At 37.6% G+C, this 12,974-nt stretch overlaps 1 protein-coding gene across 4 annotated transcripts in view; it reads right to left on the bottom strand.

The window, feature by feature from the left end:
* The window catches only part of LOC105670103 (glutamate receptor ionotropic, kainate 2), a 137,707-nt gene that overhangs the window by 32,690 nt on the left and 92,043 nt on the right, over positions 1-12,974 (bottom strand). For all 4 annotated transcript variants that reach the window (XM_067353981.1, XM_067353980.1, XM_067353982.1 and 1 more), the window contains 4 exons: positions 12,627-12,878; positions 7,801-7,976; positions 4,108-4,161; positions 785-952 (listed from right to left, as the gene is read on the bottom strand). In XM_067353981.1, coding sequence (XP_067210082.1) covers positions 785-952; positions 4,108-4,161; positions 7,801-7,976; positions 12,627-12,878 — 650 coding nt within the window. The remainder of the gene's footprint in view (positions 1-784; positions 953-4,107; positions 4,162-7,800; positions 7,977-12,626; positions 12,879-12,974) is intronic.

A 12,974-nucleotide genomic window follows, 5' to 3' on the forward strand; every position in this document is an offset into this window, starting at 1 on the left:
TTCAGTCCCCTTTGCTTTTAGTGTCTCCACTATATTTGCTCGTAGCTAGCTTTTACTGTGATTTAGATTCATGACAATACTATTTTCTAATCAAATCCAATTAATTGGTATATTAATAAAATACGTCTGACTTGTCGGATATATTATGTAATATTTTATAAAAAAAGTAGAATAAAAAAATCTTGTATTAAAAATTGATTTTAGATTTATGTAGGTAAATTTTAGGCAATTAAAAAAGGGTTAATAATTACACGTGGCAATTATTACGAAGAGACATTGCAACGAATGTATATATTCTAACAAATAATAAATTTCTTATGCTATATAATTCTTTATATTATATGATTTTTTTATCATATTGCTTGCATCACACATTTTAAAATTTTCCGACTAATTTATTTAATTCTTGCCTTTCCAAAATATCAATCAAAATATTGCAATAAAGTATTTTATATCGCACAACAAAAGTTTCGACAAGCAGACGAGTTATTTTAAAAATCGTTAAAAAAGTTTATTGCAAACTTTCTGAAATATTCTGCATAAAGTTTACGCGAACGTCGCGAACTTATGGTCTTTTCATACGAATTGCTGTATTATGCTTGATAAGTGTAATCGTAAAATTTTATAATTAGATTTAGAAGACGTCGTTTTATATTCAATATATTCCACTAAGGTCGTAAAATGAGTTTTCCCAAGATAGTTTTAGTAAGAATTTCTGCATTGAATAATAAAAAACCATTTAATTTTTTTATTACACCAAGCATAATTTGAAATTTCCACTAACCTGAATGATTCCTGTTTTGTTCAGAATGGCATGTCCAATCGTTGACTGAAAATGTTCTATCTGCTTGAGTACTTTGACAACCTTGGGCTCGTCGAGATCCACCAAGCGAAAGGCCGTCATATTCACGCTGTTATATTTGAAATCTTCTAAATCAAATGTTTCTATATCCTGAAAACATAAAGATTTGTTTGTTTGAGTTAAATTTGTGCGCAGAAATTCATAATATTTAAAGTCTCAAATTATTATATTTTTTAAATAAACCATTTATATGTAATACAATTTAAAAGCCACGTAAATTATGCAAAACATTAAAACTGTTAATATATTTAGTTCATACATTAAAAATTTACTTTAATTAGCTTAAACATGTAATATTTCATGGTAAAAATATACTGTGAAAATCTCATAAATAACAGAAATAGTGTTAGTCATTCATAAGTTCCTGCAGAAATTATGGAAAAAAAATCTTCCTTCCATTTTCGTCCAAGTCTTTCGGTAAACAAATGGAGCTATCGACTTATTTAACTTCCTGAAATGATAAGGAGCCCGACCGCCTCCGGGCCGCAGCGATATTTAAGAAAATATAAGCGCGGTAAATTTTTTCCGCTCACGTTGTGTTTGCGATAAAGCGACTAAATTAAAAGTAGATGAGGCGGATCCCAGCGATTTCCTCATAATTGTGATCATTATAGCGTAACCAATCTTAGCCAGGCGCTGCCTTCTTCGATCGTCGTCCGGAAAGCCCGAAGGGAATATGATTTATAATTATACAGTGATGCATCGTTCGCGACGCAAATCGTTAAGGTAAATAGCGCGGCTTTTCCACGAGGTCGTTCACCGACAACTGCGCAGAGCGGCATAGCGAAGTCGGCCGTAGCGGTAGATAAAGCTACGTTTCCGCTACTGAGCGATTTCTTCCTTCGTCTCTCTTTCGGTATTACTCAGCGGCTTCTATCCCCACAGCTCCGTCGAACCACTGCCTACTCGATTCCTCCCCTCTCGAATCGCGACATTACCGTTACCGCTGAGAGAAAGTTGCGTAACGTCCTCTGTGAAAATGATTTATTCAGAAACGCGCGGACGTATTCCTCTAGACGGAGCGGCGAGAGTGCCTAATGGAGATTCGCGTCGCGGGAGTGCATTAAACTTTTTTATGAGATCGTACGTGGCTGGCGAGATTTTTCTCCGCATCAGCGTTAAAAAAAACAAAGAACACAGCTCGTTACTTCGTTAAATCCGTTGCAGTTTATTAATGAAAATATGTAAATATAAAGCACGATATATGAATGCTTGAAAGGGGAATATAATTTCGCTGAATGCAGATTTTGATTTTATAAACGTGTAAAATGTTGCGCTATTATATTTTTACACACGGCATCATTAGTGCCTTACTTTTGGTTAAACATTTTCAGATCAAATGCATTGTGTTCGGATATTCGCGTGCACAATGACTATTGTTTAAAAAATCATTTTCAGCTAGAGTTATTTAAAGAGCTCGTTAACGCTAATTAATAAATTCAAATCTGAATTCGAAGCAAAAATTTTGAATCAATTAAGTAAGTGATGGCATTAATAATTATTATAACTCTGACCCTCTATCATTATTAGTGCCATTTTGTGTTACGAATAATCGTCGCATTTCCGTGAAACATTATTCAAAACTTTCCACGGCTAGAATGTGTACGACTAACTCGTTCATAAACTATTATCGTATCTTTGTGGCATTATTCGCTAATCACAATTATAATAAATTTTAATTAGTAACTTGATATAACGGAGGCTAATTAACTCTATGATATTCAAAATTAATTAACAAAATATATTACCGTTATATACGGCTGATTAAGTTTACGACAATATCAAGGAATACCGATAACTGATAGTAGAACTCTGCAATCTCTCTTCTAAACTGTTTGGCTTCACAGATTCATTTACACATGTCTGCATATCTTCCGCGCTATTGTGTAATTAATAGAATACAATCAAATACGTGATGCACTATAAGCATATATGCAATATTGGCTTACGTATTATAATTAGCTCGTTTCTGATATGTATCTTGACTAACAGATCACCTAAACGTTGAGAAATGTAACAATGGTATCAATCTGACAGATATGTTATCGTGCATCCGAGCGAATGCCGCTAATTTCCTTTGTTTTCTGACATTTGCCGATTAAGCAACGGTAATTCCGTCAAATCCATTGTGCATCGTTCCAAGATGCGCAACCACCGCGACTCGAGGAACTAATATCTATCACGGATTAATCGGAATACATTTGCAAGAACGAGCGCGGCATTGCCGAGCGTGCAGCATTTATCAGGTCTATCGTTACTTCGCAAAATTCAAGGGAAACATATGTAGCATGTTGCGCGCGTTATGCACGCTCACGCATGCACGGTACGTATGCCTGTGCGCCCGGCAAGAACGTACAGTTGAATGGTACGTGTCTCTATCTCTTGGCGCGATTTACAGCTCGCGTTTGCGCGTTGTAACTTCGGCTACGCTAGCCGCAGGGTTTGTACACGTCGTTAGCCTCGTTTAAGATAGAAATTTTGGAATGGGATGGCAGATTGGAATTTCAAGCTGGTACGCGACTGAAAAGGCGACGACGGCGGGGGAGATGATGATGCGTCAAAGGAGAGAAGAGAGAACACGTGGCGATGCGAGCGAACTTTCAGCGGACTGTATTAGCGAAATATTCTACATTAAGGATGTGTAATTTCTACCGTTCGTTCTAGGACCAATGTGGCGTAATACATATAACAAGCTGCACGTAGAGCACAAAGAGAACGACCGACAGAAGCGCGAGGTATGCCAGTTATGAAGATGATGAATGGTATACTGCATAGGGAAGTCCTGCCTGTAAGGACCCTCCGTCTGAAAGAGGCGCTCTCTCTTACTTCTTAAATGTTATTACGCGGTACTACACGCTCGGTGAATGTTGGAATAAAATGTTCGCTCACATTTATCAGTGTGATTCCTTCATGATAAATGGAATATTAGTTTGCAGCAAATAATACGCGTAATTAGATAAATCCTTCATTATATCCGATAATGTTCCAAACTTATTAATGCTATGTTAAGCGTATTAATTTAATCTATAAATGCTAACTAAATTGAACTTTGAGTCAAGGCAATTATTGATAGCTCCATTTATTTTGGCATTATACTATTAATATTATAAGTCAAAGCGCAATTATTCAGGTTAAATTAGTGAAGCAAAATTAAAATTAATAAAGGTATTGCGCAAATTTAAACTCAATAGCGTAAACGTATTTTTCCGTTTTTTATCACGGCTAGATGTAACGAAGATACTTACGAAAGTTGTAAACATGTAGTGGTATCTGTAGTCGTTCATTTGCAGCTGTAATATCTGTAACATAAATCGAAAGAGAATATTAAAAATATTGATGTTTGACAAAAAGATTTAACCGACAATTAATTATTAAAATTATTCACTTTTACAATTTTGTTCCATCGATATTATGGCAAGTCGCGCGATTCGTTACTGGATATGCCAATATGTAAACAATACGGTTTTACGATTGATAATATTTGTTTGATACATAGACGCGTATACCGCGCTTTGTGCGAATTTCGTATATCTTGCTGCATGGTCATTTACAAGACAAATATAACATCGTGCATCGCTATTCCGCTGTCAAGGATATCGATATTGCATCCTTTGTGGTCCGATATAATTCGTCGCTTTTCATTTCCCGTGGTAAGCCACGGCTATACGCGCAGATCGATCGAGCTGCAACCTCGAGATGGAAGAAAGTCAGATAAAAGGCGTCTCGCGTGGATCTTCCCTCGTGGAAGAATCTCCGCCGGAAAGGCGAAATGGACGGGACGGGCGTGCGACGTTAAAAGGATATAGGAGAAGCGTTGCATAAAAGCATAGACGTTTTTTGATTACCCGACCGGTCGAGGGTTATCCTTAGAAATCCTCAAGGGGTGCAACATGCAAATAGCGAGCTTGCTTCGACCGCGTCTGAAGCAAGATTGCTTGCCGGAGTGCCGCCAACAAGGCGGGAAACGGACGAAATCTAATCCCTTTTGCTTCCGATGTATTTACGATCTTAATCCTTACATCGAAGTTTTCCGTACTTCCCGGATCCGGTCGCTTCTCTATAACGTGCAATTGTTCCACTCTTCTTTGCCTAGTATTGTAATTTTACACGAAATAAACTTTTCTCGTCCATTCTGCGCATTTTGTGAATTGCGTGGACGATATACAAGGTGACCAGTTGGAAAGGTGTCTAAAGTAACTTTGCAACAAATAGACAGAATAATATGAACTAAATGGCATTTTGTAAAGGAAATTTGTCAATTTTATTACATATAGTATACAAAAAAGTATACAATAATTAAGTAATTAAAATAAATATTAGAAAAAATGCTATCTGGGCGTTCAGTGATAAATATTTTCAAAGTGTTGTCTATTGAAATTGGCACAGAAACTCAAAAGTTTTTGAAAATTATTAAATATATATTTTTTTAAATATATTTTTTGAACATAACTGGGAAAATACCCTGGATTTTCGAATACTCTTTCAGCTTATCATTGTTTTTCAATGGACAATATTTTGAAAATACTTATTACTAAGCGCCCAAACAAATTTGTAGAATTTTTTATTTTGTTTATTTTAATTATTGTATACAGCTTTCATATTATGTGAAATAAAATTGACGAGTTTTCCCTACAAAATAACGTTGAATACATTTCGTTGCAAAGTAAAAACCGTTAATTTTAGACTTTCCAATGGTCACCCTGTATAAAGGTCACCCTGTATTTAATTATTCCTAACATTATGTATTTACATGTTCACGGTGTTTACACAAAATCGCATGTAATTAAATTACATAAATTATACCGACTAACATAGTTTTACTTCGCATTTATGTCGTATAGTTCATCGACGATAAATTATTTATGTACAACCATTTCATGCTCGTTACATAAATTATGGCATGCCACTGTTTCTCACGATATCGTGTGCATTAACCGATAACCGAATTTTACCGTTTTTATCGGCAGAACTGAAAAATACATCGATAACGTGTGTTTCAATGGTGAATAATCGAGATGTGCATTTCCGGCACGTTGATCACCCGCCCGATTATGTAAATTTTTCTATTCGTCGGCCGCGCACGCAGACGTTCACAAAAGTGTCGGGAATTGTGAAAAACATCGAATGCGTTCATCATATTGAGTGAATGCGAAAAGAGCCCGCGATTTGCATGAGCTATTTTCAACATTTGTTTCGTTATCGCTGACAATTCGCGCGATTTAATTTCACGATCTGCTGATTTGTGTCCACTTTCCGCAAATGGATGGTTAAATATTCCGAAGCCGCTGTGTAGCGCTGTCATCTCGAGTGTAGCAGCCTATAATTTAAATTGTTATAGCGCCGGATATAATATGCATAAACGAATGCAATATAAAATATTGAAGTGAACAAAGACTGCGGAAATTAAAATCATTGCGCGTCGTTATCAAATTCCTATAAAGTGCAATTGAGTTTCCGCCTCAACACACACGATTTTATACATTATATGTTTATATTTCAAAACACTGTATTTACGAACAAAATTATTTCTTGGCAACTTATCATTCATCTCAGTAGTCAAGTAAATTTCTTTATGGCATTATTAATTAAGTCGCAGTCGTGATTGCATTCTCTATTTCAAACGCTGCTCAAAGGATCTTCAAAGTCTTTCTGTTCATTACTTGAAAACTTGGCGAGTAATTTAATTACAAAGAATCCGCAAAATTTAAATCTACCTTGCTTCGCAAACTGCGCGCACTGTAAAGAGCTTTCCAATCCGGTACACAATTTTTTCGGGCTACATTCGGGCCTTGCTTTCGTTATTCTCTTTTCAAACCGAGAGTTAGTTGCACACTAGAAGGCAAAACAAGCGTTGGAAGGAAAAACAGCAGCGCAGTCGCCATTAATCCTAATTGTAAGAGAGTCCTTTTAATCTCCGCGCGCCGAGTCCCGCGCATGATTCTGAAAAGTTATTTACGAGCTTTGTGCAGATTTTCCTTTCCTTTTCTTCTTATTTTAATTCGGTAAACAACTTGTTGTTTTCATTATTTCGCGTGTGCTTTTGCAGGAAGTTGCTTTCCCTACGCGCATCGTTTTCGATGCGATCTAACAGATACTTTGGATGGGTATTAAGATTAAGTGTCCCGCGAGACAGAGGACGACCATTTACGATCCACGAGTGCATCGTATCGCAAACTGCATCGTATCGCTCGTGTCCGCAGCATCGACCGGCAGTTTCCCGCGCGCACTTCTCTGATTCTCTGAATAAGCGCCAGCTTTTCGTGAAAGAGCACGAAAGGATTCCTCGTTGAAGTTCTAATATTTTCTCTTTTCAATGCAAGCTTGAAATAACATTCCTCCGGCATACATTAAATCTGTTCGCTTTACCCACATTTTCCGCACTTTTCATATTTAAAAGAAAATGTATGTATGTCGACGTTTTTCGAAAGAGAAGTAAAAATAAATAAAACGTGGAAAATGCAAATAGACTTATAAGATCAGCATTGTGCGGCGGAATCTATTAACAGCAGGCACTTGATATTTGCTAGCTAGTGCTCTTTGAATGAGAAATGATCAAACGCTCGAGTAACGCGGCCAGTAAATTTCAATGACCCACGTTCACACGGTCTGTTGCTCTTTTACAGTGCTTCGTATTTTATTGAAAAAATGTGACATCTATCTAGATGGAACAACTTGTCAAGTTTATCATGCGAAAGATTAACTGATGTGGAAAAAAAAAACGAAATATTTGTATTGTGTTCGTGTCCGATTTTTCGAAGTGTATGTTATTTTTTATATGATGGAAGAGAAATGTGATCGATGTGTAGTCAAATAAAAAAAAAAAAAAAGAATATGAAAATCATGGAAATTTTTTACATGTGAAGAACGGTATGCCGAGATAAGGTATTTTCGCGGACGGTTGCAAGACGATGTGAAGTATCGAGTCGCTTAAGACTCACCGCTCGAAAGAATTGCTGCATGTGCGCCGGATCCGTGTCGACGATCAGCTTGAAGATTTCTTTGTGTCTGACCTCCCGCAGGACCTGCCTGTAAGATCTGGGACCCGCCTGACGAATGTACATTTCAGTTCTCACGGATGGCGGGGATTTCACGAGATCCTGTAGTTTGAACAGCCCTGCAAAACACAGAAGAGAGATATTTTTCGCGGCAAATTGGCCCTCTGTGTGTCGCCGGACTTCATCATCCCGTCCCTTCGTGCGTGTTATTCTTTAATCTTTTTCCCTGCAAAGTAGTCAAGGTTATGTTATGTCACGGGTATTTTTAGTTGTGGCATGTTGATCCAAATATTTATATAAACTATAAATTCCCCCATGTTATTTTTATATTACTTTTTAAACATCGTAAAAATTTTTTAGTTTAATAAAATATTTTTATTGTGTCTATAATCGATTTTATTGCTTTTTTAGTTGATTCGCTTGTTGTAACAACAATAAAAATAATAGGTTATTATTTGCAAACATATTAAACAGGTATGTGTGCAGAGAGGAATAAATGGAGCAATACAGAAAAATGATATAAATGTTCGATCGAGTGCTTTGCTTCGCGGAGATGCAATAAATAAAATAATCGATTTCTCGAAGGAAAAATCTCCGTATAATCATATAAATTTCATCGCAATTTCATCAATATTTATCAGATTCTCGTGGAAAGAAGTATCACGGATTATTTCTATATAAGTCGACGTTAAATGGATTATAAATAAAGCGGACTCGTTGTTTGTTATCTGTGATGGAAGAATGGTGTGAGAAGAAAAGGTTAATTTTATTCGCTGAGAATTCAATATGAGGAACGATTAAGACATCAAGACCAGAGACTTTTTAAAACTGCTTTTACAACGTTAATGGGGTTCGTGAAGATGTCGCAAAAAGCGATTTTCATAATTCACTTTCCGTTCGATTGTTCTTCGAGTACTTCTTAAGTCGCACTCGAGATTTCCACCGCGTGCACGGAATTCGTTACATGCGGTTACGTGTGCAGTGCTCGTTTCCTTGAATTCACCAATTCGTCACTAAACTTTAATCGAGTTTACCTGATTTTTGCCTCTTCCTTTTACTTCTAATTCCTCTGGAAAGTGACGCCGAATTAATTGATATAACGATTAAATAATTTAACGCTTATAACGCTATATATATATTTAATTAAAATAAAACACTTTAATTGATTTTAACAATTTAAAGTTTTATATTGGAATTGAAGTGACACAAAACGAGAAAATAAAAGAGAGAAAGAGGAAATAAGAAATGTTATCGTCGATTAAATGCATTCGAAAGATTAAATACCGTCAATTTTCAAGCAGCGAGTCTCTTCCTGACTTCACTCAGGGATACAAATCTGAGAAAGTTGCAAGAGATTCTCAGCGTAATCTCACTTTTCCGTATTCCTGAAAGGGACTTTGCGGACACCTAGATAGGTGCCCGCCAACTTTGAGTTCGCTAATTACTCCCCCGTAACGATCGTGACGAATAGAGAGCGGCGGCAAGAAGGAGATCGATAAATAGCTAAAGGACGACGAAAAGTAAAAATAAATTTCCCAGCGCGTTAACGAGCGTAGTCTGCAAGGAGAGCCCCGTGCAAAACGTAAAATTGAAAAATGGTAAACTTTACTTCCGCAAGAAATCGAGCAATTACGGCCACTTGCATACTTTTTCTCGGTTTGTACACAAGATACCTCGGAAAACCGAGTTCTTAATTCCAATGACGGGTTCCTTGATTAAGTTGGTGTCGACTTCTCCTAGACTAGTGTCGCTTACAATGTCGCAACATCAGTTTGCATATTACAGGCAACCCGAGAAGATGAAATCCCGCAAAGTAAGTCGCTGAGATGCAAAGTAACAAAATTATTATTTATCTGCTTCCAGGCTCAGTTTGCTAAATTAAATTAATGCAAACAGCCTGGAATGAAGGAGCGAAAATATCTCAGATAATAAAGAGTTATAATGGAGGCCGAAGGTTCTAGAGTACCCTTGTACATAAAAACACCATGAGCGCCGCGCTCGGCCGAAATGTATGAAAGAGAAAGTAGAAAGATTGCGGAAAGCGTAGGATAGTCTGGTTTACAAAATTAACTCTGTAGATAGCGGTAGCTACACAGTGTTATATCTGGGAATTTATGACACACGATATAGAGAATACATAAGGCAGGAAAAATTTCAGGAAAAATATACGCTGGTCTCCCTCCTATTATTCTAAACGGTAACGTTTATACGCGAGATTTCTTGACCTCATTGCAGAGTTATAGATACAAAACAAATATAGACTCTGCGCGGAACGCTTGTTTATGCAAATATATTTTACTATGGATAACGTTCCCTCGCATATGCTCCCATTATTAATGTTGAAAAAGGAGGATCCATAAATAATTTTAAATCGCTCGGAGAAACCAACGCGGAGTGAAAACTTTAATTAATCTTAATTTAACTTTATTTTACAAACTTGTAAGGTATAAAAATTACGTGTTTTTGATATTTTATAAAGTTGTCAGAATATTATTGAGAAACTTCTAACGGAGGAGGGGGAGGGAGTATTTCTTATTTCATAGTAAGTTCAATAATTTAATTCAGCAGACGTTGAACTTTTGTTAGAAACCAGCACAAGTTTAAATAAGCAGCTGCGGTTATAGTCCATTCGAGCGGTAAAATATTAAAACATATTTTTGAGTAATATGTCCTCTGAAAATTTAATTAGTTGAAGTTAAATTGGAGTTGAAATTTAACAGTTTTATGTATCGCGCTAATGCGGAGTACGTATTTAGGTCTCGAAATCACACACGTTCGCACGTTCCGCCGTCGTTTTCAACCATTCATTATTATTTTACGGCGCTGAAAAACAAAACTTTTCACGCGCGGCAAAGTTTTAACGAACTGCGAAACTAGGCATTTCTCTGAGTATAAATAACTAAATGGCAACAAACTAGACAGGGGGCTTCCCAAATCTGCGAAGCGCCTGAGAGATTTGTTCGAAATCTCTCACTGCATTGCTCGGAGTTGCGGGATTAAATTTATTAAACAACTATCATCGGAAATGTATAAATTATTCCGCCCGTCGGGAGCTGCGAATCGTGTCACTTCCGATTGATGCCGACGTGACTTAATATTTCATGGCATTTAAGTGAGCGGTTATCTTTGCACGTTGAAGTTTTAACGAACTCGTGAAAGGCGGATTTACTCGACTGATGAATATTTAGGCGGTGCCGGGGATGTCGTGTTTCTTCGCGCTATAGTCGAGGCATTTTCAAAGCGCACGCTTTTACGGCGAGGAATTTTGAAACGTCTTGTCTCGTCCCCTCATCGTTGATTTATAGCGGGCTATAGACACGGGGATGGTCTGCGTAAAAAAGGCGCGCTCTTTCCGTTTCCTCTCGTTTTATCGCTAACGGCAACGCTCTACTTCGTGCTTCTGTTATACGCCACGTTACACCGTCCAATCAAGAGCGGCAATTTGGGAAAGATAAGGTCGGAGACTTTCCACATTTCCCTCTCGAGAAATACGAGGAAGAACCGGTCTCGCAAATGTGTGTGCCAGAAAACTGAGAATGAGACGCAAATATGTATATTCTCAAATTTATTGTTTGGAATATATGAGCGAAAAATTTATGAAAATTTTAGCAAAACAAATGTCGCATTATAAATGTTGAATAAATATAATTTTACCCGAGTAGATTGATAAGAATTTCATTTCCAATTTCTAGATTCTATTAAACCGATGTTTTGACTATCTTATTGTGGCGGACGAGTGCTCGCTTTTTCCATTAAAACGGGCAAATAAATGCAAATGCTACTTTGCAGATATATAAAGAAAAGCGCCGGTGAATTCATATACATTTTCTCTGAACGACGATAGTTAAAATTATACTAATGCGATTCCCGGAAAGAGAGAGAGAGAGAGAGAGAGAGAGAGAGAGAGAGAGAGAGAGAGAGAGAGAGAGAGAGAGAGAGAGAATGGAAATGGCAGGTGACTACGATGTGAATATTATACGTCAACGTCGCGTCGGAATTTCGATGAGTCGTTGCGGATGGTGCCAACCCGTCGCGGAATGGAAATTGGCGTCGAGCGGGGAAGCTACGACCACGGGGGTTAAGTCAGCGGTAAAAAGTGGGAGGAAGCGACAGAGAATGATCTCGCGCATCGCGAGTTTACATCGTCGTATATAAACGCGGTTACTTCCGCGTGCGAGTGACAGGCCGACATTTCGGACGGCGGCGTCCACTTCCGGCGCCTGATTCCGACGTTCTATTTGCATAGGAGCATATCACTGACGCCGAGGAAAAAACAGAAAAAAAGCGTCAACGGTACCGCGATGCTAACGAGATCGCCTCTTTCGCAAATATCTATGTAATTCCCGTGTGGTCGTCGTTATACAACGCCCGACGGTTGCGGTGAAACGAATTCGTGGCCGGGAAATCTTTTAGTTCGGACGTTTGTATTGTTGGCATTGTCCGCATATTCGTGCGCACGATCTATCGTGCACCGCGTTCCGTGAAACCATTTACAGTGCGCTTGGGAAGATGTGTAATGAAATAATTTCACAAAGAAATCGTATTATCCAAACTCGATATACCTGTATAGATTCGTCATCAGAATAAAAGCAAAGAATGTTTCGAAAAATGATAGTATTAATGTAAAGTGTTTAGAATATTCTTTTGCTAAAAGATATATTAAACAAATGTATCGAGAAATATATCGAGAAGTATATCGAATATATACTTTGCGTACGGAATTAAAGAACTTATCGTGAGTCTTCACGAATATACGTTATCTCACTCACCGTAATCCTCTTCATAGATAATGGCCACTCTCGTCCAGTTTAGAAAAGACATGAGATCCTTGAATGCTTTGTTAAGATGATCTTGAGCGGGATATAGGTTAATGCTGAACTCCTTGAAAGTTGGCTCGAAATCGACCCGCGCTTCGAGATGAGGAACGTCCAATGCCTCACATATGCTTTGTATGTGAGCGCCTAAAAGTGGGTCGGACGGCCCGAACATGCCTTGTACTGACTTGGATAGTTGTTTGCAGGCTGCAATTAAAATTGAACAATTCAAGAAATTTAATATTTATTGTTAAAAAAGTGCAACTATACAAATTGAAGATCAAGTATTAATTTTCCGGTTTT

Source organism: Linepithema humile, chromosome 4 (genome assembly GCF_040581485.1).
Source record: "Linepithema humile isolate Giens D197 chromosome 4, Lhum_UNIL_v1.0, whole genome shotgun sequence".
Classification (NCBI taxonomy): domain Eukaryota; kingdom Metazoa; phylum Arthropoda; class Insecta; order Hymenoptera; family Formicidae; genus Linepithema; species Linepithema humile.